This window comes from Puntigrus tetrazona, chromosome 7 (assembly GCF_018831695.1).
Source record: "Puntigrus tetrazona isolate hp1 chromosome 7, ASM1883169v1, whole genome shotgun sequence".
NCBI lineage: Eukaryota > Metazoa > Chordata > Actinopteri > Cypriniformes > Cyprinidae > Puntigrus > Puntigrus tetrazona.
Genome location: NC_056705.1, coordinates 15,734,236 through 15,747,998, shown reverse-complemented (window position 1 = coordinate 15,747,998; position 13,763 = coordinate 15,734,236). Strand labels below are relative to the sequence as shown.

The 13,763-nt window shown below is 40.3% G+C and overlaps 1 protein-coding gene across 7 annotated transcripts in view; it reads right to left on the bottom strand.

Moving 5' to 3' along the window:
• sox6 (SRY-box transcription factor 6) overlaps positions 1-13,763 on the bottom strand; it is a 143,508-nt gene that overhangs the window by 102,268 nt on the left and 27,477 nt on the right. For 5 of the 7 annotated variants that reach the window (XM_043244134.1, XM_043244138.1, XM_043244135.1 and 2 more), the window contains exon 4: positions 10,462-10,512. The exons of the other annotated variants lie outside the window; for them this stretch is intronic. In XM_043244134.1, coding sequence (XP_043100069.1) covers positions 10,462-10,505 — 44 coding nt within the window. In that variant the 5' untranslated portion in view covers positions 10,506-10,512. The remainder of the gene's footprint in view (positions 1-10,461; positions 10,513-13,763) is intronic. 7 annotated transcript variants of the gene reach the window in all.

Here is a 13,763-nt window from a genome sequence, read left to right as displayed (position 1 = left end):
CCTTATTATGTTGGGCCAAGTGACATTGATTGCCGATTTAAACCTCTGAAACTAATTCATTCGCCCCTGTTCAATGAAAAGCATGGGCAACAGTGTGTGGCCGTGGTGACAGGTCGGACGAAGGCGGCTGAATAAAAACCCCTGCTAAACGAACGGCTGGCACTCATGTCTGTCAGGAGGTGGTTAGAAGTTCCCCACATGACTGACAGCTGATACAAAAAAAAGAAAGAGAGAGAGAGAAAGAAAGAGAACAGAGAGGGTGAGAGGGAGAGTCCATCCATCGATCTGTGTAATTGCCACGAAAATCTGAGTCAGAGAGTACATGAAGGGTTGATGTTTTAGCAATGCTAAGATGGAGCAGCACAGGGAAAAAGCGGTAAAGTGAATACGAAACACGCTGAACCACGGCCTAATAAAACCAGGAGCTGACAAGCATGGTTGAACAGAAAAATGTGCAGTAGATTTGTACCCAGGCCAGAAAGCAGGCACATTACTGGATTAGCCGCTGACTGATACAGAAAATGTCTCACCCGTCTGCTATTAAACCGTGTGTCTGACCAACTCACACGCTCCCGTTTCAGATAAAACAGCACAGTAGTGTCTTAAAAATGTTCTCAACAAGCTGGAAAAATATCTGACTGGAGTCTTGCAAAAAAAAAAAAAAACCCTCTACAGTCGGTGACGGGCTTCCTCAGCCAGTTGTAAGAAGCATTGCAACGGTCTGCTCCATTCGGTAACACGATCCACACAGCAGCCGCAAGCAGTTAGAACTTAAGTGTAGTCATGTTGACTAACACCTTCGTCTTTCTTTCTTTCCTTCTTTCCGCCCCGCTCTCCTTTTCCTGGCAGGGGCAGACACATGCATCATGACAGGCTTTCAGAATGAAATCATTAACTAAATTGCTTTCTTTTAAAAAACCGCAAGTGTGTGACAGGGGTGGTGTGTATCTGTCTCTGGCTGCTGTCCATCGCTTTTGGGTTCGGGCTCGGCCTCTGTTGTGGTTCGGCGTCGCCACAGCCATCCCGCTACGTGCGGCAGGGCCCGGGCTCTGTGACTCGCTAGGGCCCCTGTATGAAATAATCGAGTAATCTCAACCTCGCTCCCCGAATTCACAAACCCTGCCTGCCAGCAGCACAAAGAGGCCTTTTGTGCTTCTGAATGTGTGTGTGTGTTCTCTATACTGACTGTATGGATCATCATCACTGAATCAATCAAAAACATATTAAACAAATACACATTTTGAACTGGGCCATTCAGCAAAGGGTTTGTGGGAAGAGTGAGTGAGCAGTGAGCAAATTAACACCACTTCTGTTTGTCATCGACGCAAAAAGCAACTCTGAATGCTAACGTATTTATGAGTGGGAGAATGGCGGTGCACGATGCGCTCTTTGGGTCAGAGAGAATTAAAAGCAAACTATAAAACAAAAGAAAATGTCCATGTGCCCTCTGACAGCGAGGAGGTGAATAACCCAGGACAAAAAAAAGAGACTCTCGCATCTAGTCTTTGGTAACATTGTATCTGGCACAGAGAGACTTGAATAAGCAAAGCAAACAGAGGGAAAGTAAATAGGTAGCGAAGGCCGGACAAATATTTGATAAGTGGATAGGTATTGTGGCAGTGTGGGACGTGTGGCACAGGTCTTCCCTCCCCTCCTCCCCTTTGTCCCTCTCTGTTTCTGCGTGCGAGGCAGCAGATGTGTCTTTCACAGCCTGCGGAGTGTGCAACCAATCTGCAAACAATAGCTAGCCACCGACAAAGGTCATCTTTCGCAATCCATGCGTTATCAGAAGCTGAAAAACAGCGAGCACGCAGCTAGACCGTGCTCGGCACACATCGCGTGGCACCCCGGCTGTGTCTGTGTGTGTGTTTTAACCCCTCACTACAATGCTACTTGAGCCTTCTTAATAAGCCAATTACACAAGTTTAAGCCACCTCTTTGACCTCGAGTTAAACTAACAGTTGGTGTAAACAAGTGAAATCCTATTAACCTAATAATATACACGGAAGCAGGCGGCAGCGGCCAACAGTTCAGGCGCTAAAGCCTCTCTACAGAGCCTTAACTGCAGCAAGTTTGGTGCACTGGAGCAACAGTGGCCATGAGCTTTGTGCTCCTGAACAGGGTCATAAGTTAATCCGCAGCGGTTATTAGAGTACTTGTCAGAATGGATGTGCTAATTTAGCTAGCTGTATTAAGCCTCTCCACTTAGATGCCTAAAAACAAACACGTCCTCTGTCATTACATTAATACACATTTAAGACTGGAAACTCGTGAAATGAACACTAATTAGAGTCTAAATAGACCCCATAATGCAGCAGTGACAAAGAAAAGGAGAGTGCCTTTCCTCACACTAGCGCTGTGGCTAACAATTTAGCATTGTGTTTGATGAGCTTGTTTCATTTACTGTGGTGGCACTTAACTTTCTAACTGTTCCTCTTATGATCACAGGGGGGAAAAAAACAAACTTGGGGATTTATTTTTTATGAATCCAACTTCTAAGTGTTTCCTCTTGAAATTGAGAGCTGCATTATTCATAAAAGTGCTGCATTTTAAAGGCGACAAACAACACATTTTATGCAGCGTTATGAAAGCATAATGCCGGCAGATGCTCCTTCTGTTTTGTTCTGATGTCACCTCCACAGCAAATGGAGACAGTTTTAGGGTAAATATTTAACAGTGGGCCATTTAGTCAAATACAATTTAAGCATGCAGAGAGTGAGTGTGTGTATGTGTACTTCTGTGTGTGTATGTGTCAGAAAACGTTCCCACCAGGAGTCATTTCTGGCAAGATGATAAATAAGTGAGATTTATAGTACCGTATAGAAGGCTCACACAGTAACATTGTGTGTACTGTTTTAGCTCATTTGACTATATTGTTGTAGTGCTTGAGGCATACATGTATTCAAAACACTATAACTGCTTTTTGATGCAACCGCTACCTTGGGTTGAGGTTCATCATGCATTTCTTTCTATATGTTAGTGCTGTGGCAGTCCAAGAGTCTAAAGAGACAGTTAATTGTAAAATGCTTATTCTGTCATAATTTACTCACCATCATGTAATGTTCTGTGAAACAAAAAAAAAAGACTCAACAAAAAGTACAAAAAGTACTATAACGTAATACATAATACATACTACAGTTTATTTAAAGTCTTCTGATGACATACACTACTGTTTAAAAGGTTGTAGTGTTTTTTTTTATTAATTTCCATTTTTTTACTTTTCTATTAATAAAATAATCCTTACATTAAACAGCACAAATTTAACAAACACATATATGCATGCATCTTTATATATTTAAGGCTTTTTAAAGCTGTAAACTTTAACTGCCACTGCATGGAAAAGATCAGTGTGAACACATTTCAAAACATCTTTTGTGTTTCACAAAGGAAGAAAAAAAAGAAAATAGGAATGCAATAATAAACTGTCATTGAATGAACTACCCCTTTAGCATACTAGTAGTTCAAGCTCTAACTGCTCTTGGCTTAAGGGGAAAAGGGAGAAAAAAATGAAAAAGTTTGTGACTGACAGGTTAGGTAATTTAATGCTACCACTTCACTGGGCCTTCCACTTTTAAAACACTGAGTATCTCTTGGCCAGTTAGTGAGCATCTGTCTGTCTCTGAGTCTCTGTGTAATGTGGTATGTCACATTATGAGCTCAGGAGTCAAGTGTAGATTACAGCACTCTGTAGCACCCTTGCTATTAAACTGTTGGGAGGGCAGCTTGACATACGCAGGGTGAGAGGAGGTGTGTTTGTGTGTGTGAGTGATTATGTAGTGGACCCAGAGGCCAAGGTTTAGAGACAGGCAACAGATTCAACAATGTTCAAGCACTTACTTTACAAATTCCCTCTCTCTCTCTCTCTAACTGTGACACCCTTCCCTATCCGACTGCCACCTATCAGGCTCAGGGTTTGCATCGCGGTTCCTTTAAAAAAGTCCAGTCAGAGTCAGCCGGGGGAAAATACCTCACGCTGAGCAATTCATAACCTCCCAGTTGAGACCTCATTGTGTACTTACAGCAAAACCGCTGGTCACAATGCTTCATCAGCTGACCTGGCCAGAAAGCAAGCTGTAAAACTTCATCTTATAGCACACATACAAACACACACACACACACACACACACACACAGAGGAGTACACTTAGGGAATAAAACAAAGGCACCATAACGGGACCGCATAGGTCTTAATTGAGTTCGCCCCTTTCAAGCGTGCTATTATTTCTGGCTAATGGCATCCACTGGCCCTCTCTCATTACTTGAGTGGGTCTTGAACAAGCCTCTCGTTTGATACAGTTAGAGTTAATGCACTATGAACAGATACACTGCTAGTCATCAGCGATCTGCATATTCAATAACTTCCGTAATTACAGCCGCAATTCATCAGATCCAATCTGATTGCAGAGGGGAAGAGAGAGAGAGAGAGCGAGGTTTGATTCCTGGAGGACACAATCTAATCACAAAACTAACATGATAATTGAAATCTAAATTGAAAGGGTTGGTGAGCCATGCACAACTGTGTCGAGGCAGAGAGAGCGGAAGTACTTGTGCCTTGAAAGCAGAAGAGAGGAATAAAAGATGCTGATGGAGGGAAAGAGAGAGAGACAGAGAGAGAGAGAAAAGGAGGGAAGAATGAAATGGCTGGAAGACAAGCTCAAGGATCCGTGAGTCATCACAGGCAGTTTTCTTAAGACTCATTGTGTTGGACGATGTAATGGCCAATCATGAATCGTTTGGCATGTCACAACATATTATTGTGAGCCAAAAACAGTATCGATGTGAATGGAACATCTGAGGCAAACTCATGTTCAAGTATGTCTACTTCAGAAGATGAGAGTGCACAATACTGGGTTAAGTAAGATTTGTGTAATTATGAATTATATATATTAAAGAGTGCACTTAAAATATTTGCGTTTGTTTTAGAATAATGATTAAAATAAATAAGAGAGATGAAATATTTTAAACATTTTACATTTATACTTATTTTGATGTGTGGGTGGAAAAAAGGAAATCCAATTTCGTAATTAAGAAAGTATGTTGGAAAAGCAGGGAAAATATTAGTAAAAGGTCCATTGTCAAAATGTCTGTATTCCAGGGTGGCTTAAACAATCACAGTTTTCCAATGAAAACTGATTCGCTCAAATTAAAAGACAATCATATAACAATTCCATTCAGATTTAGCTGAGTCAGCCTTGGTGCATGATTTGCAAATCATGAACTGATGAGTCAGAAACATCCAGGCAGAAAACAAGAGGTTTACATACAATTGTTCTGCAGGTGGGTGGAGGGGTTCATCACGTGTTATCATCATTTCCTTTGCTATCCTTCTTTCAACTGTCGTCATGCAAAGCAGAGAGCTTTACAATCTCTCCCATCTGCTGGGCTCCTCCTCAGCCCTCAATAACAGTTACTCAGTAATGCCAAATTCATTAACCTGTGCTGCTGTTACAGTGGCCCTGACCATAAATTAGGTTAATGTGAGCGGACATATTCCACTGCTAATAGGGGATATAAAATGAAAAAGGGACACGGAGGGACGGAGATTGTAGATCATAAACATATTGTCCCTGACAAAAAGCCCTAATGGCTCTTTGTTCGTTTTAACTGCATGACAAATGTTTTTTGAAGGACGGACAAACGGCTTGGAAAAATGTACAAATAATGATTTTCATAAAATGTTTTTTTTTACACATTTTATAATAATTGTTTATTACTTATTGTGTTTATTAAATATTTATTGCACTTCAGTAAAAGCCATACTAAGCTTTTACTTAAAAGAAAAAGTAATATGATACGACGGCATTTAAAATCTGATGTCAAGTCTGTGTCAAATCTGATAAACTAGTACAATTGTGGAATGTCAGAATAATATTATTTGTGGATATGCACCTATTTATGTTGGACGCTTACTATAAATATAGACAGAGGAAGAAAAAAGTTAAGTGCAGGCAGGAAAACTGCTAAGGCCGTGGTTATCAGGCGAACAAAGTGCCAGGAACAAACAGAGCCGTGCAGAAACCTGTTCTCTCCCTCCCTCCGTCTCTACACCACTGCACTGGGAATAGCGATGGGAATGACTGGAGGCCGTCCAAACAACATCTGACAGCTCCTTCTAATTGGAGAAGTTATTTTCTTCCAGATTTTAGGCGTAAATCTAGTCAGTGTTTATTCAGAGTCAGTTAGGAACAAGTAGGTTTTGGCCGTGCAGCACTTTTGTTCCTGCTTGCTAAACTGCATCACTTCCCTCTGCTCCTCCCTTTCCATCTCCTTTCAAGACACGTCGAGAGAAGCCAATCTGCAGGTCCCGCACCCGTGACGGCGCCGAGCAAACGTGACACCCAAAACAAACTGCTTTTGTTCGGGGCACCGACCTTTGCTGTCTTCGGATTACGTGACGACCTCTCATCTTCGCTATCCTTCCCTGGTCTTACCAAACAACTTTTACCAAAGAGCCTATTAGGCCAGAATTCCACTTTGTTGTTAAAAAGGGTCTTGTCCTTTCAGAGCGCTAGCTCTTTCGCTTCTATTTTTCAATCAAAGGTGGTGGAGGAACACAAGTCCATTGTTCGTCTCGCAGATGGAAGCTGGAGTTACTACGGCAACAGCTCTAATCCCTCTTTTTACCACCTTTCTTTATATTATTGGCCCATCAAGTGGTACCTTTTAACTCAGGAGCTGGAGGGGCCAGCGGCAACGCTCCCTCTGTCTAATTAGCTGTGATTCTTGCTGCACAGTTCATGATGAGCTAATCGAACATTTGCAAAATAATGACATACCGGGAGCAGCTATTCCTTCTCCTGAGGCCCTGCTATAAGAATAACAATAATGATTCTATTATGGAAGAGCGGACTTTAAAACGCCGCTCGGCCACCACAACAGAGAAGGTAATTGTGCTGGTGTTGTCCACACAATCAACAAGCTATTGTTGGCGACTTGAAAAATAAAGGAGCATAGAATGGGTGCCACGGTGATTGGTCTGCTCTGCCATGCGGGGCCCTTGCTGAATTGTCTGGCAAAGAAGGTCCTTGATAGAAAGCTAAAAAAAAAGGTTTGGATGAAGACAACTGTCTGGCTTTTCTCTCTTTTTTGTGTCTGGGCCTCTTTCTCTCAACGCTTAAATAACCACCAATCCGCATTAGACCACTGCTATTCATATAGTGAATGGGGCTGGGCCGCGGAAGAACGTCTTTTGGGCAAAGGAGGCTTAGGTAGCCTCCGTGTGCTAGACCCATGAAGATCTGAGCCCGTGTTTACTCAGAATTATCTCTGTGTAGATTGGTATCAATAAAAAATGACCCTGCCATACTGCTTCTATACTACATTAAAGCAACGCACAAGCCCAGGTTGAAACTTTCCAGCTCAGCTGTCACTAAAATAAGGCTCATAAGCCAAACGCAAACATGTCAATGAAGTGACTGATAGCTATAAACAAAATAACTAACCATAGAGAATAATATCAATTAATCATCAGCATGCATGGCAAATGAGCGACAGTCCAGAAGTGCTGTAATCCGATTAAATCACAGCACATTAAAAACTTAAGAGATTTTTTTTTTCCGTTTTTTTTTCTTCGTCTTTCAAATCTAGGTCAATGTGGAACTGAAAGTTTGAGTAAAATTTGAAATGAGTTTTTGAGAGCGATGAAGGCAGTTAGTCATTTGAATCCTCATGTGCTGACTGGTGTGAGAACGGCTCTTTGTTCGCGCGAGCAGAGGCCGAGGGGAGAGGGAATGCTAAGTGGGCCCCCTTTGCCTAGTCAACCTTCAGTGTGCTTCATTTATCTTCATCTTGTTAGAGTAAATTAATTAACAATCTAGCTGTTACACACTTTCTCCTTTCATTACATCAAATAATGGCAGAGATGGAGGAGGAGGTCCTCTCCTCTGGGATTAGCCTAGAACTGCTGGAGACATCTCTCTCTTACACTTTTCCTCGTTCTGTTTCTCCCTCCCTCACTCTTACTCACCCAGCCTTATGCCAGACTTCCCAGCTATCAATTATTCAATATGATAAAACAAAACATCACTGTGCAGTATGCACATAAATGAAAATTTATATTTTGATTGTGTTTTTTTTTTTAATTCACCTCCAAACAGAAAAAAAGAGTCTTAACTGTTCACGTAATAAACATAATAAACACAATATTTTCTATATATAATTTACATATATACATATATGTAAAATAAAACAACCAATCATTCATTCAAATTTTCAAGATGACTGCATTAAACTCATTTAAATGAGGATTGGTTGAGAGTGTCTCAGTCTGACTATTGGTACAGTACATATTATTACAAACTAGAGATCGTTAGTAGAAAGTCATTTTCTGTTGTGAGTAATTTATGATCTCTTGGGGGGGTAATAACCTCCTGGTCTGGTCTATATTAGCTTATGTATGTTACTGCTCATCTGCAAAATGTCTCCCCACTGTCACATATCACTTTGCAATGAGACAGGGAGAGCACTGAGAACATGCATGTAATGCTTTTTAGGAATTGAAGGCTTTTATTTCAGTTTTAATCACGTGATTGTAAAGAATGAAGGAAAACATATCCTTTCTGGGTGAACTTAAAAGTGAGTGATCTATATTTCAGCACACTTCCTTGGTAAAGTTTTGAACATCTTGGAGGATTAGAGAGGAAGTGATAAGGTGTCTCTGACCTGTCTTAAACTACTGCCCCATACCTCCTCTCTATATTTAGTTATCCCCCTGCAACAGGTGGCCACAGTCAAACACAATCCTCCATACTGTACATTACAGGATGAAGACAGGCAGATAAAATCATTGTGCTGACGATAATCCAGCATGCTCTACCAGATCCTGCTGCCAACGGCAATATAAGTGGGTCACATGTCTGCCAACAAATCAGCTGCACGAATGCTTTAATGACAACGGAAAACTATTACAGTAAAATAATTAGAAGTTTCTTTACAGATTATCTAACTGGAGTAAATCAATGAAGTATGCATGCTTTTCTGCCATAGACTGTCCTAAGAGCATGTGATCACTCACAAATGCACTGGAAAACTTTTGTCTCGGGCCAAATCCTGCAGCCGTTTTATGTGACTATGCAGAAGGATCAGAGGTAGTCTATTCTGCTCATTCGGGTTCATTTAGTACAAATTAGCTTCAAATGACTTAAGTGAAGGAGTCACTTCACTAAAAGGATCTCCTTTGAAACAAGTTTCATTTAGAAATTGCTAATAAATTTCACAGCTATTAAAAGAAATGAAACGTTAAATTAAACATGACATTTTAAAGTAGAAGAACTAAAATATTTTCTTGTAAAACATTTTTCAAAATAAAAAATACGGTGGCTTCAAAAATGAGGCACTTGAAAAGATATTCACATGCATTTTTTTGGAAAATAATAAGTAAAATGTAAAAGACTTAAAAGCTTTGGTTACACTTTATTTTAAGATGTTGTTATTATAGTGTAATTATACATTTAAGAACTAAGCAATATCAATTACCTACATGTGCTTACAATATAGGTAGGGTCAGGATCGGCTTTGGTTTAGGGTTACTTGCATGTAATTACGCATAATTTATTGCTATTATAATACGCACATGTAATCTGTAACAATGACTCCTAAAAATATAGCCTTTTTTTAAAATCTGAAATTTAAATGAATATCCATTAAAATACATTCATAACTATTAAAAACTCAACATAAATTTCATTAATTACTAAACAGCATTCATTGTTTTACATATTCTGACAGCTTGGAAAGAGAATAAAAAATGTTATTAATTTAATCAAATAAATGACCTTTTGAAAAAAAAAATCAAAGGGGATTCATTAGCTTTAGCAAAGTTTGGCTGACAGCAGCTTTGAAAGGCAGATGTTGCTGCTGCTGTTTTTAATGAGAGATCACTAATTAGGGTTGCTAGCAATTCAAGTGTGTGGAAGGTGCTTTGCACAGAGAGAGAACAGCCAATGGCTAACACACTCGCTGTTATTTACTTCCTCTGCGCGGTGACACACAGACACATAGCACAAATTCTTAATTAGAATCACAGGAAGGGGATGGGGTAATGGCGTCCTTACTCGTTTTGACTGCAGTTATAACACAAACACACAAAACAGGAAATGGTGAGAATCACAAATCAAGCGGCTTCCCATTTGCGACCCGACCGATCAGGGAGCTGGGACTGAGGGAAATGTGACAGACATGTGCATGCAGTATGGGGGGGGGTGAAACCCGTCTATCACTCGCTGACTGACAGGGGGCATGAAGGGAGGAAAGTCTGATTATCTGCAGGACAGGACTGTGAAGAAGTTGCACTTCGGAGTTAAAACTTGCACACGCACACACACAAACAAACACAGACAGAGACAACACATCATCCAACAAGTCGGCTAATGCTAGGTGGTGTGATATCGGAGCTGTGAAAAGACAGATGAATTCAGCCCGTCGGACCCCCTGTGGCAACGACAGAAAAACTAAAGCAACTAACCTCAGTAAAAAGCTGCTACGCAGAAAGCCCTCCATGTTCAGCATTTGGGTTCTGTAGCAGGAAAAATACACAGAGAGCCATTGTAACTGAGCGAGCACAAGTTAGCATGGCAACTTTAAAACAGTAACAGAGGGGAGAAAACAGACAAAACCACCAACACATCCTCGACTGTCCCTGAAACATTTTTATCTTCCAAACCAAACGCAAGAACAAAGATGTAACACTCCCCACAGCTCCACTAATAGCTTTTCATCCGTCTTTTCGGAGAAACAGACATTTGTCATTAGCGTACATGGTTTTCCAGTCCCGTTTTTGATGATATGTTATCGTATGACAGTGGTTCCTGGGCGCTGCTCCTCCCAAAGCAGCGTGTGGTGGTCCAGCTGTGGACCATGTGTGGCGGGGCCGCGGCGGCTTCTAGGAGCTGGACCACAGGGGCCCACACAGGGCCAACTCTGAGCCAATGCTGGGCCGCGTACCCACAGAGAGGCGGGAGGATGTGGTCATGATATCACCACGTGCAGAGGCTGCTCTAAAAGTCTAATGCTGCAAATTTGGGAGCACATGTTTGGAAATTGTCTCCAAAGGGTTTCTATTACTCTCAGTTTTTGGTCTTTACAAGACATACATACATATATGACTTAGAAAGATCAAGTGTCTGTTTGTATAGTAAAACAAACTGCTGGGCAAAAGACAATGTAAAGAAAGTAATAAAAAACAGAACACTGCAATAACAAAAATATAGTTTTTTATCTTTAACTGTAAAATAAATGTCATATGTCATATTTATTTAACTACTGCTTTACATACTTTTACATATTTTTCAGAATTGATTTCATTAGTTCAGGCTTTTTTATCTATTTAAAACCAAATGAATTACATTTAATATTCATTTAATTAATTATATACAAAAGCAATTAGAAAAAAATCTATTGCTAAAAATATTTTTTTAATATTAAAAGTAAATACATATATAGCTTTAATGAATACTCAATATAATTAATAGATTATTTACATAACGAATTGCAATTCATAAAATAATACATTTCACCACAAATAGATATATGTAGTGTGTGTGTGTGTGTGTGTGTAGGCTACACCCACGGCACCCGGTGCAGCTCAACAACAACAAGTTCCAAATCTGCATCAGGTATCTTACTTTTGGTCCCTTCTGGAGCTAAAACCAGAGATGATGTATCTCCAGATATGTTTTTATTTTTTTATTTATTTTTTTTATGCAATCCTGCAGAACAGGAATTCATCAAGTGCTGAAACTAATTAGCGATTTCTCTCATGCTCTAACACCCCACTCCCTCTCTCACATCATCATCATCATAAATAAGAGACACATCAGAGTCAAAAGACATCCAGTCTTCTGCCTTCTAAATGCTTTCGCTTTCAGTGACATGGGTGTAATTTGCCCCATGCTTCTCCCCTCCCTTCATCCTCTCTTTCTCTCTCTCTCTCTCTCTCTCTCTCTCTCTTTCTCGATGGCAAGTTATGCTGCTGTGGACGGGTAGACACAAAGCCACTGAGAGAATGGAAAGAGTGAGATCAGAGAACCCCAAGGACACTGCGCCTTTCAGGCCGGCCAGCACTTAGCAGGCCAGAGGACCCGTAGGACCCGTTGAGACTTTTCTCACAGTCAGGTGTCTGGGGGCTTTTGGGGGATGGGGAAGGAGTTTGTTCGGCCATGGGCGCTCTGCTCACATAATACCCAAGTGCTGCCACAGCAGTGACAACGCGAGAAAACAACAGTAAAAACGCAACAGAGGCAATCAAGCGTGTCTCCTCACCATTCCGAGAGAGTGTTAAAACACACACACACATACTCGCACACCCTCCTCTCAACTCTCTCTCTAACTCTTGCTTTTATTAGGGGGGCAGCTAGAAGACAGCAAAAACACACGCATGCTGACAGTGTCTGTCTCTTTCAGAGAGCGCGCTCTGAGCATAGAGAGAGAAGAGATGAGATATAAGTGTTCTTTGATTGTCAGGTCTATTTATTCTGCTTAAAAATATGCTAAATAAAACAGAGTGAGGAATATGCAACATGTCTCTATATTGACTGGTTAAAATAACACTCTATAAATGTCAAGTGAGATCTCTGGCACAATACAGTCACTTGGCTTTTTTATTCACTTTATGGGTAAATCATATAAAAATGTGTCCAGGTCTCATTGCACTTCAAAAACAAACAAAAAGTATTATTAATATAATTATCATTATTATTATTGAATAATTAATTTATTTTAATTGTATATATTATATATTAATTTATATATTAATTTATTTATGTGTTATAAAATAATGCCACAGTGATTATAAAAGGGGCTTCCATTTCTTTAAGCAAAATTTAATTTATATATAAAATGTAACAAAAAAGCTAAATTATTATTACAATTATTACAATTACAATTATTAATAATAATAATAATAATAATAATAATAATAATAATAATAATAATAATAATGGCTAAATAATGGACACCTTGTTTAGTCTAATATAAAGTGAGACATTATCAATGAAGCAGTAGCATTCAAGTGATTAGTTTCTCTGTGTCTCCCTCAGTTTTCTTACCCTTTGGCTGCTGTGTTACCTCAGCGTTCTCCTGCAGTTCAAAAAAAAATAACTCAGAAATTGAGACAACTAGGATCCCTGTGTGAGGATTTAGCTGCGGTTTACAGGCCGAGCCGAGGAAAAAGTGACTGAGCCACACAGCATTGTCTCAGCATATCGAAAAGAAATAAATAAACAGAGTAAAGCGAGGCTTAAATTTAGAACAGACCATGTTTCAAGGGCAACGGATTGCTGAATGAAAAACAGCGAAGATCAACATCAGCGTTAAAAGTTGAGCTCCATGCGCCTTTTTCTCCAAAGAGCCCGAGACCTGCCAAGAACCGCTTCTGCCCGAGCGAAGTCTCCCACCATCTGCAACAAATGTGCTCTATTAAAACAGTACCATATGGACAACAAGCCCTCGCTATTAACACGGCTTCTGTACGGCCCCCCTCGCTAACGCAGTGCACATTTCAAACTTTCAGTCAAATTGACTGGCTGAATTAATGTAGTGCTATAGAGAGTGGGTGGGCTCGCGCACGGAGATGGAGATCCCAGCGATGCCGTGACTAAACTTATCCTACATACTACCACAGAACTGATCTATAGATGTTCTCCAGACAGCAGGAGGGGGGGAACTGAGAGCCAGACAAATTCATTCAGGACAGAAAGAAAAAACATCTTGCTACATCTTCATTCACAAGAAAAGCCCACAAACCAGATTAACTGCTAAAGTCTTGAG